This window comes from Daktulosphaira vitifoliae, unplaced genomic scaffold (assembly GCF_025091365.1).
Source record: "Daktulosphaira vitifoliae isolate Bord-2020 unplaced genomic scaffold, ASM2509136v1 Scaffold_5, whole genome shotgun sequence".
Lineage (NCBI taxonomy): Eukaryota > Metazoa > Arthropoda > Insecta > Hemiptera > Phylloxeridae > Daktulosphaira > Daktulosphaira vitifoliae.
In genome coordinates, this window is record NW_026099576.1 from 7760063 (window position 1) to 7777309 (window position 17247).

The window sequence follows — 17247 nt, forward strand, 5'->3', positions numbered from 1 at the left end:
TTGTTATCTGCATTAGCGGATAGTCGTGGTGGGCACGCGACGATATCGCGCGGGCGGCGTCCTCGGCGGTCGAGCAGTAGCGTAGTGCGCGCGTACTTCATACCGCTACAGCTAGTAACACTGAGAACTCTATACTGGCTGCACGTACTGACGACTATATGCCGCCTTTCGCTAACTTGACCGCCTTCGTGCGGTTTACTGCAATTCTATGCTTAACGCTCACGTTGGTCCCAGCAGACTCAACCCGACAAACTTCTGCTATAAGATTTGGGGACTTCCCTGGTGCGGATGTTGAACACATGGACCGGCAGGACCGACCTTGCTGTGGCTTATCAGCCAATGGTCACAGCCGTGACGTCAACCGTGGGTCTCGAGAGGTAAATAATAAATTATAATTAATTATTTATGGTTAATGCGACGCAAAAAAAAAATAAGAAAACATCAACTAAAATGACTTTTAGCTTATTCTACTATTGAAATGTAGTCGAAATTAAAAAAATAAATTGTGTTTTATGTTAACGAAAAACATTTAAAAATATCAATCCATGTTCTAAATTATGATATAAATGTTTCTAAGACATCGTTCTATTTAAAATAATTTATTTTAACTAAAATTTTAAATAATGTAATACTTTAAAGTCTCCTCAGTTTTACATCAATATTTACAAAGATTCGTTGAGTTCTTATACAATGTATTGATTATGTTGCTCGTACAAATGAATATGTACCTAGTTATATTCAGAGCAAATTAAGGTCAGTCATCTTTATAATCACTGTCACGTTTGTCATGACGTTGTACCGAAAGTTAATTGTTATTTTACACATTGCAATTATTTGTATTTATAATTTAATATAATTTTTTAACAATAATTTTTAGAAAAGTCTTAATCTACACCATTCTCTTTAGGTCATAAAAAATTCTGCAAGTTCTTTTGTTCTAGCAAAATTAAAAAAAAAAAATGGAAAATATAGAATACTAATTTACAGAATTTATGTACTATACTTATCTATTTTTTTTAGTAAATACTCAGGGTCATTTAGTCGATAATTCCTAGATAATAATTTGTTTTATTATAAATTACTATAATTAAAATCGAATTTTGTGGCATGGATTAGACACAATACTTAGTTTGGTTATTTCTTGTTGATAATTAAAAACATATTGTACACAACGGTTTGTCAGTAAATGAAATTAGGTTTTCTAACAATGAAGTTACTCCTATTGTCATAAAACAGAAAACTATACATTTCATAGAACTTTCAATTAAGTATTAAAAAATAACGAATATATTTTTCAGTGTTCACATTAATAGTGCAATTGGCACGTGCGCAGACGGATAATCACTTTGTTTTTACTCAAAGAGAAATATATTGTGTTTTTAAATATACCTGGGCAATTTTATTTTTAATTTCTACAAATAATGTAAAAACTTTACAATATAAATTTTCTGTATTTAAACACGTACCATTGTTCAGCGCTTGTTTGAAATTCTAGCTGTGAATTTATGAAATAAATTTTGAGTCCTAAACAAATAGATTTTCGACAATAGCAACAAGAATTCACAGGTAGTCACTATGGTATGTCAGTGCGCGTATCTTTTACTTTAATTGCGCTGCTAATTTGTTGTTCACCGATCTGACGATAGTAATGACACATAATAATACGCTACTGTACACTAACTACATATTCAATATTCACATACCTTAAAATAGCATAACTTACATACAGCATAGGTAGCATATACTGTGTTATTTTAACTTCATTATACGTTCAACTAAAATACACAGATTCAGGTTATTTTATCTTTTTTATTAGCCAACGTTTTAAAAACACCATACAAATAAATAACTAGTAAGTCCCAAATCAATTGAAAATTTCGACCTAATTATTTGTAAAACAATAAAGCAACTCATTATCACAAAATCTGTATGCGTTTACTATATGGTTGTTATTATATAGTTTTTTTTATAATATGAAATACTAAGAAACTATTTTTTTTTTTTGTGTATATCTGTTGAATTTTCATGCTTAGATAAAATTTCAATGGATAATTTAAAAATGTTTCCCCAACTTACATTATTTAGATGATTTTTTGACTTTTTTAGATTTTAGATTTTAGATGATTATTTTAGTAAAGCTTAAATTTAGTCAAAGTTTTTTTTATGACTGAAAGAAACAATGTTTTTAGTCAAATTATGTAGCAAAATCAAAAAAAAAATTAAATAGTTTTCATAGAATATTTAAAAATTAAAAATCGACTATTATAGCTAGTGAAGTAATTTTAAATAAATATCATTGAAAGAAAAAATATTACTTTTCTAATATTTCTTAATTATGAAAAAATAAATTAAATATCATTACCATAAATATACATTTAGATATGTCCCCATTGAAAATAGTTAAAAATACATGTAAATTATAAACGCCTATTCTTCCTATTATTTCTGGGAAAATTTGTTTCGTCATCTATAAATTCTAATTAACATAATTATGTGTATGAATTATATAAAAATGAGTGTCTTGTGCACATGGAAAGTTGTTCTTACGAAACGTGATTTATTTCCTTACGACTAAATCTATATTATTGCAGTTTATAATACTTAATCGAAAAATTTTATTTCCTTAAGTAGAAATATAACTGAACCCCTTAATTGGTTGTAAAATATATATCTGCAATTGATTTTTACCTGGGTATGATGCATTTAATTCGAATGAAACTGCAACGGATAAATTTACTACTTAGTCAGTATAGTTTTAACTTGCACAATTATAAATTACTCATTACTGTGGTACAAAAACTAAAAAAAAATATATATTTATATTTATGTATGTTTAGTCCACGGCAGGGCTATTGTTAGAGCATAGTCATAAATGTACTCGTCTAGTGTCGACGATTAAAAAAGCTTCATAAACGTAAAGAAAAAGGTCTTTTTATTAAAATAAGGGCCCTGGAAAAATGTTTTGCTTCGGGTCCGACAATATTTATAGTCGACACAGGTTCATGGTATCAACGAAAATTTACATCAAAATTATTAGGCTCGTGATGAAAAGCAGTTTAAAAGTATATTAGAGGTGTAACTTAACTTTTAAAGACTCCAAGTGATTACTTTAAGTTGAGACATTTTAACTTTAAGGCTGCTTATTATAAATTTAGTTATTATAACAAAAAACTCTAAATCTCGAGAGCTACAATTTATAATTTTACCAACTTTCATACAAGTTGCACCGCTGAACTCCATAGAATATGTTTTAATTCTTTTCGTAAATATATTTATATGTTTTCGACAAAATGTTGAATAAATTTTAGTTATTTTGTAATATCATGTATCTGTATATATTCATATACAGATACATATGTACATATGTATATTTTTATAGATGTTATTTTTTTGTAATTAAGAACTAAATTTTTTAGAGTATGTTGTAACATACATTTTAGAGTTTTATTAAGTAATTTATTTTTGATCTATATTAGGTTAACTTGAAGTGTTAAAATTGATGCAGAAATTCATGTAGAAATATTTTTAAAAAGGAGAGAAATTAATTTGGTTTCCCAAACATTTTGTTCAAATTGCGCCTCTGACAAAACTCTTATAAAAATATTTAAGACGATTAAATGAAATAATAAATTGTTATCATGTTATTACTGAATGATTCACTTAAACTTTCCTATTACATTTGAAATATTTATTTACGTTAGTACGTGACATAAATAAGTTTTTAAGTGCATACTTCCTCTTGTGTATTATTCATGAGTTATAATCAGGGGCTACGTTTAAAAATTGTTTTTATTTGGCTATTTTAATTATATTTTTCGATATTAAATATTACCATTAAAATGAGATACTATATTAGTTAAAATAATTTAAGAAAAAAGTCTTTCAAAAGTTATCACACTTAAATTATAATGATATAGTTATTTATTAATAACTATCTATAAACTATTTAGTTATTTTATATAATATAGACTGGTGGTATTGTTTAATCAAACTATGATAGTTTGATTAAAGATGTGTACATGATGTACACACTTGTAAAACGTACTTTTTTTTAATTTCGAATGTTACAAGTTAATAATAATTTGTCAAACAAATTTTGAATGCCGACTTTATCTAAATACAGCTAATAATGAACACAAGGCTGGTGAACCATAAGAATAGTTTATTGGTATTTCTTCAAATTATTGAAAAATTGTTGATCGAATGACTAACGACATACTCTTATAACGGATTATGTACATAGAAGGTGCTTTACTTATCACAAATATGTAATCCGACATAATTATGGAATGACTCATATTATAATGAAGAACGTAAATTGTTAAATTACTGGTTATAGATGATCTGTTTGAAGTCATTGATTTTTCACATCAAAGTATTATTATAAATACTATTTTGTGTTTTTGTTGAATTAATATATCGTATTTATAATTAGGAGGTTTTTGAGTGTTTCAATTTTTTATATTAATTGCAAATTTAGGACACCTTCTAATTTCACCAGTTTTTCATACGTTGAGCATATTATTATAAATTAATTAAAATATTAAGTAAAATAAAGAGTAATTTTTTAAAAATGTTTGTAGGTGAATGAATATTTCTAATTTCACCACAGTTTTTCAAACGTTGAGCATATTATTATAAATTAATTAAAATATTAAGTAAAATAAAGAGTAATTTTTTAAAAATGTTTGTAGGTGAATGAATATTTCTAATTTCACCACAGTTTTTCAAACGTTGAGCATATTATTATAAATAAATTAAATTATTAAGTAAAATAAAGAGTAATTTTTTAAAAATGTTTGTAGGCGAATGAGTATTTTTGAATATTTTAAGTAGAAAATATTTGAAAAATTGGTGATGCTTAGTCGTCTGTTATTGCATTAAATATTTTATTCACAAAAATATAGACAAAAAAATGATGTGGTATTCATTAAACCTTAAAAATGTATGTTATAGTGAATTAGTGGGGTTCCAATTCAGGAGATATAATTAACGACAATAATCACCAATTATATAACGTTGCCCTTGTTATATGTTACAGTAGGAAGATTGTTTTGAGGGTCACATATGACAAGTTATTGTGTGTTTTCTTCTCCGTTTTCCCCTTCTGTCGTGTTTTGTATAATTTATCAATAATACAATAAAAATTCATTGCTAAAAAACTTTCACGTTAATAATTATAATATTAAAAAATATCGTAGTTACCTGATACCCACACGAATTTTATTAATTAGACAAGACTCTCACGTTGTCTTCAATGAGTCATATGTTATAAATAGTACAAAACAATAATATAATAATTAAAAGTAGTAAAATTTGTCAAGTCATGTGACCTTCATTACTGACAATGATCTCGAATAATTAATGTCATTTTAACTTTATGTTATCAATAGTTACTGTAAAAAAGATAATAAATAAATATTTTTACGAGTATAACTGAACTTATGATAAAATATTTTGAAAAATAATAAATCCCTCACTATTTATTTAAGCTAATGTAGCGCAATAGATCATTCAATCAATACCTCAACTGCTTATGTTCAACTGCCCTGTTTGCTATTGAGAACTTGAACAGTGACAAATGGTTTATCATCATATTGTTCACCTCAGCTATAATGAGGTTGATTCGGTCGAAAGCTAATGTAAAATTCCTGTCAGATAAATAAAGTTAAGCCGATCTCAAAAAAGTTGGGATAAGGATTAGTGATGATGACCATTATTTATTTGAATTCCCCCCCAAAAAATATACGTATTATTAATTGTAATCAAAAAGTATCAATTCAAAACATTAATTTTTTTTAGAAATTATAAAATTTGCTATTTATTATTGCCTACTATGGTAAACAATATATAGAGTAGAACATATTTAACTGGCAATCAATACAACTGTTGATATAATTACTATTTCGCTAAAAAATATTTTTAATGATTTTTGCATTCTTAGACTACGTAAAAAATACATAGAGTATATTTAAAATTAAAAATATATTTAAAATATTTAACTCAAAAAGCTACAAAAAATCGCGTATTGTGTTTTGGGAACAATGCTACCATCATCAATGCTAACCATATACTGACACTCCATTTAGCTGCTATTGATCTTATTATCTAGTAGATTGTTATATTTTGTCAGTTAAGCCAAGTTTAATGATGAATTTCGTAGTAGGGCCTAATTTCCAATTAATTAAAAGTATATGTTTAATAACTATACCGTAAATTATTCATTATTTATTTGAATTAAATGTTTAATTAAAAGTAAATAAATTTTAGATTCCTTTAAATGTCATACGGGAGCTGAACCAAGTATCCAATGTTTCAGATTTGTTTCGGAAGTTCATGCCCGATGTAGACTTACATGAAGCACAACATTTAGTTGCTACCACCTCTGGCGTCCAAAGTAAGTAGATAAAATAAAAAATAAAAAAATTTAGGGGATATTTAATGAATTGCATGTATTTTTCAGCTCGTACTGCATTGAATTTAGAGAGAAGTAAGTAAATTTGTTGTAATACACTCATAAAAATAATTTAAAAACGTAACAAAAATACTTAAAAATTTTATATTGATTTCAGGATCTAATTTAGTACCTAAAGCTTCAGGTTGTACGCCTGAGTACAGATCGGTCAATCTTAAAGACAATGATGACCCTAGCTTATACTATTATCCACCATGTACTAGAGTGAACCGGTGTGGTGGTTGCTGTGCCCACGACCTACTAGCATGTCAACCTATAAAAGCAGAGATGTTGAACTTTGAGGTGAGCTCATCATTCACGTATTTTTATAATAGTTAGAACTCATTAATCGCTCTTTATGAAAATTTAGGTAATGGTATCGCAATACAATGAAGAAGGAAAATTAGAATATAAAGGACGAAAAGCTATAACGGTAGAACAGCATTTAAAATGTAAATGCGATTGCATTGTAAAAGAAAAGGTGTGTTTGATCTTTAGCAAGAAGTTAAACTTGATCTCTGTTTTGATATAAAATTAAAATTTCAATAAATCATTCATACATAATATATTTATTTTTATGCAAAGGATTGCAATCACTTACAAGTATATCATCCAAATGAATGTCGTTGTGTTTGTAGTAATGATGAAGACCAAGACAAATGCAATGCAGAACAAGATATAAAGCTATGGAATCCATCTACATGTTCGTGTCAATGTCGGGATGTACAAGAATGTACTTCCGGATTCCTGTTCGACTATAATTCTTGCAGGTGATTTAAAAATACGGTTTTAAATTATTAATTTAAAAATGAAAAAAACGTGTAGTGAAAGTCTAATTCATTTGATTGGTCTTTTAAATTGTCAATATATTCAAAAAAAAGTTAATAAAACTATTCAATTTGAGCTATTCTTATATAAAGAGAAACATGTAGGGTGTCTTCTTCGTTAAATTTTTAAAATAACATTTTCCTAATACATGAGATACACCAATGTCAACAAAAAAGTGTGAAATATTAAGATATTTTGTGATTTATTAAGATAATATTATACTCAATATTATTTTAAAATAATGATTTTTTCATAAAAATATATAGTAAAAGTTTTAATTTTTTTTATTAACCATGTTTATTAATATTTTTAAAAATATAACTATAATTTCTTTATACTCTTATATTTGTGAATAGACGGATAACGAGCCAAATGAAATTTTGTTAGATCGATAACAAAGAAAAAAACATTTTCCAAATATAAAAATATATTTTAATAATTTTATAAATCGCCTCTCTTAATATAAAAGATAGGAACAACAATTTATAATTTATTTTTATAACAATAAAATAACTTTAAAAGAAGTTTTTTTTTTTTGAAGTTAATGGTCTAAAATTAATCAAATTGAGCGGTACTCATTTTGAATTTATTAAATACTTTTTCACTCATCTAAATTTAGACTTCCCCATATATATTGTAATATATTCTACAATTTGTATTGCACATATATTAACTGAAACTTGAATACTTCATACGATAAATAAAATTTGTATTAAGTGTAGCCAATACGTTTAGCTTAAAAATATGTCTTTGTGAAAATTTCCTAATATTTTTGGAAAATTTCTGTCATTTAAATTTTTATACTAAGTTTAATTTAATTTTTAAAAATCATGATAATAATATTATAACGATTAAAAAAAATGATGAGAGTTTTTAAGTAAATTATAGCGATTTAATTTTAAATTAATAATTATAATGAATTTAATAGGAATATCTTATTTTTTTTTATAGGTGTGAACCTACCTTGAGAACAAAACAAAGAAATCCGGCATACGACAGTTTCAATCGCAACAGATATAATATCGGGCAATCGTAGTACAATATAATGAGCATCTCAAATTACTTATAAATATAAACTTTTGTACTATTATTATTTATTAAGTACCTTTAAGTAACTATAATGTTGTGAAAATGTAAATTGTAAATAATTAATTGACAAAAATGGTTAATTTATTGATTTTATTTTGTTAATTCATACTGAAATTCCATTTATATATGAAAATTTTCAATTTTTTTATATTACTATTATTAATGTTTGTTTTTCGCATATTTAGAGATTTTACATAGGTGTTCAAATAAATTTCATTATACAAATTAGTTGTGAGCTTCACCTATCAATACCCCTGTAATTTTATGTAAATGGATGTCTAGACCATAAATACCCCATAAATATGTCACTGATGTTTATAATTTTTATTAAAATGTTAGAAATTAGTTCTTAGTTTCCCAAAGATCAAAAAATAGATTAAACATAGCAATTCGAATGAAAGTTTTGCACAGATTAATTTTAGCATATAAAAAATCAAAATTAATAATAATTTGAAAAAAAAAAAACAATTTTATTTTGTTTTTAATATTCTTTTTATATGCTAATACTCGTTTATTTCTAATTAGTAATGATATCAAAAAAGAGGTGATAGAAAAAATCTAATTGCAGATTGAAATAATTACAAAAATAAGTTTAGAAAAGTATATTTTGGTCTCTGATGAATTTCCGTGTAAATCATTAAACTGTTTTTTGAAAGCATTTCATTAAGCACTTTAATTTTTATACACGTTTGCATGAAAGTAATAACTACTTTATAACTATAAATAAGTTCTCCGAAAAAATTATAATATTATATTATTAAATATCAATTTCATACTACATTAAATTGCTATAATATATATTTATTCATATATCTTTTTATTATATAATAGAACAAGGAAAAAAACGCTTTTCTGGAAAAATTACTTAGCATGCTCGGATTTTCAACGAAAGTACTCGGTCACCAGACTCCGGGAAAATTATTGGCGAAAGTCGGAAAAATTTTGAGAAAAACTCTTGCTGACGTCAGCGTTTTACAACTTAAGGTTTGAAATTTTTTTTTTTTCAAGTCCACGCGCATGGTTTTAATATGCGCAGTGATTCATTTCTGCTCATACGTTTATTATGAACCTTAATTATATGGTGTAATATGTATTATTATTAGGACACTATTTTGCATTTGCACTATATTTTATCAAGGAATGTTATGTGTTATATATAAATTTCAAGACGTTATAATTATATAAGTTTGTACTTTCATTATCAGAACAGTACATTATTAATAATCTTTTTTTTCTCATATATGATGTATGAGACTATGAGTTTATCGTTTGAATTGGGATTCATCTATGATAACTATGATGTCCATCGTTAAATCGCAGTTACCAATATTTTTATCAAAATTAAATTTTTTACAATGTGTCACGTATAATAACCTGCTAAATTTTTTTTAAAATATTCTATAATATAAACACAGTTATTATAATTAGGTTATTAATAATTTTTGTGTATAACAAGGGTGTATTTAAGAGAGATATGGGCCTCCCTTGAACCAGCGCTATGAATATATTTTTGGAAACTTCTAATATATAAGGACCTAATGTCCTTTTTTTTCATCATTACTTTAATTTTAACAAAAAAATTTCTGTAACATGTTTAATAAAGTAAAAAATATTAAATACCCTCCTAAAATAATTTTTGAATAGGCCTAAAGGGAATACCTCATTAACAAGCGTCAATTTTCCTGATTTTAATAAAACATTTTTAGATATAGTTTTGTTATACTGATTCTGATGTAATATTTTTTCTGAAAAACACTTATCGTGCCCGGCGTAGCCGGGTACCCCTACCGGAATCAGTGACCTACTTATGATGACGGCCCGAAGAGGCCCGAAGGGACGCGCCGAAGTCGCGTAAGGCTCGAAGGGTTTCGGGTCTGGGGCGGAGTCCCAGCTAGGCGGAGCCTAGTATTACTTATAAATCATAAAACTACTAATTAGGAAAAATGAAAAAAATAGGAATTAATTTTGCTTTCGGAATTATCCACCAATTTATTAAAATTAAACTCTATCTAAAGATTTGCATCGAAACGTTTCTTAATCTCTGTCTGATAACATTTATACTTGTCCAAACTATGCCACTTTCATACTAAGCCGCGACCCTACTGTGCTAACATTATTTATTATGGAATCAATTATATTTTAGTTTATGGAACAAAATATTGGTTTGCTTGATAGATGTATTATTGTTCTAATACATTTTTTGATTAACTAACAAAAAAATATTCTCGGCTGTATAATTTCAAAAATTATTTTGGTATTACTTGAGTTTTGTTTCAATGTCCTATGTCCTATTTAACAGGTAAAAGGTGTTGCTATCTTCTGAATTACTGTATTTTATAAAACAATGGCTTTTAATTTTTTTGATAATTTTGTTAGTTTTTAAGGGAGTCAGGATACCGTTGTATAGAATCTGATCACTAAGCTCTTTTAGTTTTAAAAATATTGGCAAATAAAAATCGCATTTAAAACATATTTATTTTATATAAATAACTTTTACATCGTATATTTTACTCCGTATATTTAATATAAATAAAATATATAATAAAAATAGCTATTCAGTTATAAAATATATATTTAACTTGCCAGTGTAGTATTGAATTTCAAAATGATCACATTAAGATTATACATAATTTTTTTAAAATATACAAATTTTATAGTAGCAATTGATTTGTTAGGTTTGCATTGTAACTTTTCGAAATATATGTTTAATTTATTCAAGCATGGTGAGCAATATTTATTTAACTTCAAAAATACAATTTCTGAACTGGAACTAAGAAATTATGGATTAGCAATCAAATCTCACGATGAAATTATAATGATCATGTTAGATGCGCTGCGGCATGTGGACGAGCAGTATACAGCAGCAGATTTAATGTCAGTAAATTTATACTTAAATAACGTTTCAGGATCTTTAAACATGATTGCTAAAAATAAAAATGGCGAGTTCAGTAGATCTGAAAACTCTCAGAATTTACTTGAAGGCTATAAAATAATTCATCGATCAATTGTTGAACGATTGGAATACTTTATTAGTAGCCAATGTTCAGTTGTATCGTTTGAAAATGATTTCATATCATACACCTATTTTAAGATACCGTATAGTTACAATCCTAATAACTTACTTAATGATTTGGAACACCTAAAAAACTACATATTTATTGTTATGAGAGAATATTTATTATGGTATGACATGAACTATGATGAAATGTTAAAAAGTTACAATGACATTGTAAAACATTTAGCGTTGTCTTTTCGTAGGAAATCATATAGTGTTTTTAATCCTAAATATTTCTTATTTTATGATTTAATGGAAACTCGATCTAATTTATGCGAGCTAGAATTATCATCAGGTTCTCAAGCAAAACAATATGCTAGATATAAGAGTGACAAACAACTAGTTGATATTTTAGATATGGTTCGATATGCCCCGTTGAAAAAAAGGAGTACTAATAATTATAAAATAAATTTATTTGATGTGTTTCGTTTCATCAAGTTTGATTTTGATTTGCAAAATGTACAAGCATTTAAATTTTTAGTAAATACTGCAACGGTTCGTCCAGTTATGTTGATCGTCCTCGTTTATTATTCGTTAGTTAGAAAATACCTTTCAATTCGTAATTTTATTTTTAATGAATTAAGAAATGATGTGAAAGACAAAATCATTGAAATGGGTCAACATATTATTGAAATTATGAAATCATTTATGGATTTGAATTTATTTGGAGAAGAATTTACAAATTACATTGCGTGTAATTTTAATAAAACATACGAACTTATTTTATCTTTCAAAGAATGCAATGATTTGTTCTTAAATAATGAAATGTATGTTAATGCACTATTTTACAAATCGTACATAAAAAGAAATTATTTCAATGTTTTTAGTGAATTACTGTTAGGATATGACACAGAAGATATTAGGCAGTTTTATAATTTAGCTCATGACAAAATAAATAAAATCGCATCATTCGTTTCAGAAATAAAAAAATATCAGTATTGTTTTGAAATATCAAATAAAGTTGTTCATAAAACATTAGTAGGTTGGCATTTAATTAGAAAAACTTTAAAGCAAAATATTCCTTACGGTAAGTTAATAAAATTTTACAAAATGTACTAAAATCATGTTTAATACTCCATATTATTTTATTGTCTAAGATTATTTCAATAGTTATGTGGTATTTATAGATATGTATTAGGTATTAGATTTTTCAAGTGATTATTTAAGGAGTTTTAATTGAATTAAATTACTCGAAAATTAATAAAATGTGTGTTGAAAATTTTTGTAAATTGATGCAAAAATACTATTTTAAAACTCTTAATATTAATTATTTGTTTAGACAGAATGAGTCACTCAAATATGATGAGTTAAATAACTCTTGCCATGATAAGCTTTTTATAATTTTGAAAAAGTTACATTTTTTTAATTTTTTTTTATTTTGAATATTTATAATCTATACTTCAAATTAGTACAATAAGTAAATTTGATGTTTAAAAATTGATATTAACAATGACATGAATTATAAATGATAAGAAGATGACTCATTAGTCACACCTCTAGCATGTTCTTTATTAATTTTTTTTTAGTTAGGAATAGTTAGCCATTAGTTATTTAGAAGATCTCTTTTCCATAGCCTTTTTAGTCTGCGAAGAGAGTATTTGTATTGAAATCACTTGTAGTACATTACTGAAAGTTCGTTTAAATTTTGAATTTGTAGTTCTTTATGTAAATTTATGCTTGTTATATACCATGGAGATTTAGTTATAAGTCTGAGTGCTATTGATTGAAACGATTGTATTGACTTTATGTTGGCTGGACTCCAGATTTGGATACTATCAGACAAAACTGGGTGTATAATAGTTTTGTTTTAAGTTTAAGTTTTGAAATGAGGAGAGGACGTAAGATGTAGTATGTTTCTTGCACTTTTTCTTTTTTCTTTTAGATGAAGGGGGCCCTCATCAGTCGTATGTCAAGCGTAATTCCTAAGCACTTGATATATTCTTTTATTGGTATAGAAATATTATTCATAATAATTTGAGAACATTCTTGTGATTTGAAATTTAAAGTGAAGGTGATTTGAGCAGATTTATCTTCATTGATTTTTACTCGTCATTTTTTTTCCCACAAGTCAATAAGGTTGGCATGATATTGGAGTGAAAGACTGGCTGCGTTAGGATCACTATTAATTGATAATACTGCTGTATCGTCTGCGTATGTGGCTAAAATTGTTTTATCACTTTGAAGGATATCGGCAGTGAATGCATTATAAAGGTCTGGTAATAAATCACTTCCTTGATATACACCTGTATTTATTTTTTGGTATGATGAGAATTCATTTCCTTGGCGAACGACAAAGTGTCTGTTTTCCAAATATGATTTTATAATAAGAAAATATGAAGCAGGTAAATAGTGTTTTAATTTGAATAGTAAGCCTTCATGCCAAACCCTATCAAAGGCCTGCGCTACGTCCAAAAATAGACCGGCACAATAATGTTTATTTTCAAGCGTTGTTGCAATTTCATCAGTTAGTTGGCGTATTTGATGTATTGATGAATGTCTATTGCGAAACCCAAACTGACTATTTGGTACAATGTTATGTAATGATAGAATAGGACGTAGCTTCTGAGTAATATTTTTTCGAAAAGTTTTCCTAATATTGGTAATAAACTTATTGGTCTGTAAGACGTAGAGAGATGTTTTGGTTTGTTTGGCTTTGGTATTGAAATAATAGTTGCGAATTTCCAGATTATAGGAAAATATGATGACCTTAGCATCGCATTGTAAATGTAGGTTAACAAAAGCATGGTTTTTTGTGATACATTTTTTAAAATGTTATTGGTAATTAGATCATAATCAGGTGCTTTCCCTAGAGGGAGTTTTTTTTATTAAATACTCTACTTCACGTGGATTTGTATAATTGGCTGGTAAAACCATTGGTAGTGGAATTGTAAAGAAGGTTTTTATTTCTTCATTGAAATTACTGTCAGAGTATAAATTAGTATTGGGAGTGAATGTTCTTGCCAATTGTGCCGCAAAAATGTTGGCTTATCTTGGTCCGTATAGCTAAGGTGCCATTTTCTTGTCGTATTGGAGGTATATTTTCTTTTTTTTTTGTGAGTCTTTTAGTTGCTTTCCAAAGAGAACCATTATTCTAATTTAAAGAGTTAAGATATAGTTTATATTGATCTGCTTTGTAGACAGATAGTTTCTTTTTTAAGCATTTGCTAGCCTATTANTATAGCTAAGGTGCCATTTTCTTGTCGTATTGCAGGTATATTTTCTTTTTTTTTTGTGAGTCTTTTAGTTGCTTTCCAAAGAGAACCATTATTTTAATTTAAAGAGTTAAGATATAGTTTATATTGATCTGCTTTGTAGACAGATAGTTTCTTTTTTAAGCATTTGCTAGCCTATTAAAGAACTGTTTTTGGCTTGGTAATCTAATATTGTGCCATTTAGCTCTGGCTCGCCTTTTTTCAAAAATTAATTGTTGAAAATTTAGAGGTAATTTTTCCATAGAATTAGTTAATTGAAAGTTAGAGTGTTTTAATGAAATGGTAGCTGTTTGCTGAATAATTTGTGTGATGGAGTGGGCTGCTGCATCTATATCTTCTTGAGATTTAAGGGGTATTTTAAAATAAATTTTTTTTTCTAGGTTTTGTTTGAAACTATCCCAATTCATAGACCCGAATGAAAGAGATGGCCTTGTATTTAATAATAGATTTGCTTTTATAAAAAGTACTACTGGAGAGATCACTTGATAAATCAGATGTATTTTGAGTACTTCTATGTATATAAGCAGGTATTTTGGTTACGAAAAAATCTAGTATTTCTGGTAACCTTGTAGTATGTGTTGGTCAGTAGGTTGGTTCTGAAGGTTATAAGTATGAAAAATTATTATTTATTAATAAAGTATGAAGAGTGTTTCCTCTATGATTGGAGGCTATTTTTTTTAAAGACAAATAATATTAAATATATTTTGAACTTAGTACGAAAATAGAAATTATTAAAAAAAAAGTAATGCAAAATATTTACCGAATCAAAAGTTATTTTAAATGTCAAAACCTAGTGTTACTATATTTTGTTTACTTCAATCGACAACATGTAATATTTCATTTAACTTTTGATAAATGTAATTTTATTGATTCGTGATGTATATATGTTTTGTTTTATCCTTAGCTTCTATCCCAATTAATTCGGGTTGACTCTACCTTATTGATTTGACAGAATGTGAAAAGTATGTGTCAATGTTTAAGTTCCTATATGATTACCCATCTAGGAACTAATAGCAAACTGTGCGGCTAAACATCAAAATTTATTGTAAGAATTTAAATGGTTTTAGTACTATGCTTGGTAATTTACGTAATTCGATTTATAGGCTATAAACTTTTTAGATTCAGTGACCATATCTAACTTTTAAATAAATATACTTTAATGAAAAATATAATAATATGATATGAGAAATAAAAATAATTTGAGATAACCGATTAGTACACCGACACTCTAATTATATTCAATTTATAACCCAACCCAGCACAGCGGGGACGTAGCATAGTTGGGTCAAGTATAATGATATCTGACAGTGATTAAAATGTACTATAGTTAATTATTGTCTATATTTTTAGACAATTGTCATTAGGTATTAGATCAGGACATAGCCTAGTCGGATCTGTCCTATTTTCACATATGATTTCGTCCTCAGATGTGTTGTTAAATTTCATTATATCTAGATATTTTTGGTTATTTTTAATAAATTAAAAAAAGTGAATATTTTAATTGTAGAAACTTTTTAACACAAGAGTTACATAGAAATTAGTAGTGTGATTAAAAATTATTTATTAGGGGAAAAAAATATTGATTTCAACCAAATTTTGTACTTTTATCAATTTATTTAAACGTAATTATAAAATTTCCTCACCGAAATAAAACTTAACAATATCATTTATTGAATTCCTATAAAATTTTCTATTTAATAATGTTAGTTTAAAACTTCCAAAATAAGCTAAAAAAAAAATGGTAACCTTACTTTAGAGTTAGTCATTTTAACAACTTATGAAAAATTTAAAAATTGATAAATATTTATGTGCCAAAAAAAATAATTCTAGAAGTTTCTCAAAGCTCTATTTCGATTCTTTAAAATACATTTAAGCGTTAGAAATTTTGGTTCTTAAAAGTGGTAACTTTTGGTTTCTACTTTGGTTAATAACTGTCGATATTTTTAGACAAATGTTGCAATGTATTAGCGACAACGCGAAGCTGAGTAGGTATTGGTATTATGACAGTGTATGATTTTTTTGTCTGTCCACAAAAATTCATAGCTCTCATTGAATCGATTATAATGATTAATACGCAAAAGAACACAAATTTAATATAGTTGCTAAAAATTTAAAAAAGACACTTTATATTAGAAATTTACAAAAACATCTCAAAATTACACCATCATAAACAATTAATTTTTAAATATTTTTTCTCTGCTTTTTAAAACTGTTATAAAATTTAATTTTTAATCTCTAACCCTAATAAAATTTTAAAGGGTATACCAACCAGAGAATTCTACTAGCTTTGCATCTGAGGTAAAAAAAAATTGAGAAAATATTTTGTTTTATTTGAACTAATTCGGCTTGTTTTAATGTACAAATAAGCAATATTGGTACGGTAGAAGCGTGTCACGAGGTGACAGATACAATAAACTTATCATGGTATAATTAATATTTTTTCTGCTGCGCAGATTAAACTTTAATGTATATAATATAAAGTAATGTAAGTATATTATCCTAAACTAAATAATATCGAAACATATAGTTTGAAATACAAAGTAAATATAATTAAAACAAATAGATTATTATTTAAAGGCACAAAAATGTTCTTTTAAGCATATAAAATA

At 26.5% G+C, this 17247-nt stretch overlaps 3 protein-coding genes across 5 annotated transcripts in view; 2 read left to right on the forward strand and 1 right to left on the reverse strand.

The window, feature by feature from the left end:
• The window catches only part of LOC126907513 (uncharacterized), a 94052-nt gene that overhangs the window by 56966 nt on the left and 19839 nt on the right, over nt 1–17247 (reverse strand). The gene's annotated exons all lie outside the window — the stretch shown is intronic.
• LOC126907540 (platelet-derived growth factor subunit A-like) lies at nt 39–8459 on the forward strand. Its single transcript, XM_050688906.1, has 7 exons — nt 39–377; nt 6271–6397; nt 6464–6490; nt 6573–6757; nt 6825–6935; nt 7040–7224; nt 8234–8459. The coding sequence occupies exons 1-7, from the start codon at nt 159–161 to the stop codon at nt 8316–8318; spliced, it is 939 nt and encodes a 312-aa protein (XP_050544863.1). The 5' UTR covers nt 39–158; the 3' UTR covers nt 8319–8459.
• LOC126907532 (uncharacterized) lies at nt 11258–17202 on the forward strand. 3 transcript variants are annotated; one of them, XR_007704551.1, is made up of 3 exons: nt 11258–12453; nt 15543–15683; nt 16897–17202. XR_007704551.1 is itself a non-coding variant. In XM_050688893.1 (3 exons), the coding sequence occupies exons 1-3, from the start codon at nt 11289–11291 to the stop codon at nt 15566–15568; spliced, it is 1131 nt and encodes a 376-aa protein (XP_050544850.1). In that variant the 5' UTR covers nt 11258–11288; the 3' UTR covers nt 15569–16217. The 3 variants fall into 3 exon arrangements, 2 of the variants coding, with proteins under 2 accessions (XP_050544850.1, XP_050544849.1); XM_050688893.1 differs by lacking the exon at nt 16897–17202 and having other exon boundaries at nt 11258–12193; nt 12254–12453; nt 15543–16217; XM_050688892.1 differs by lacking the exon at nt 16897–17202 and having other exon boundaries at nt 15543–16217.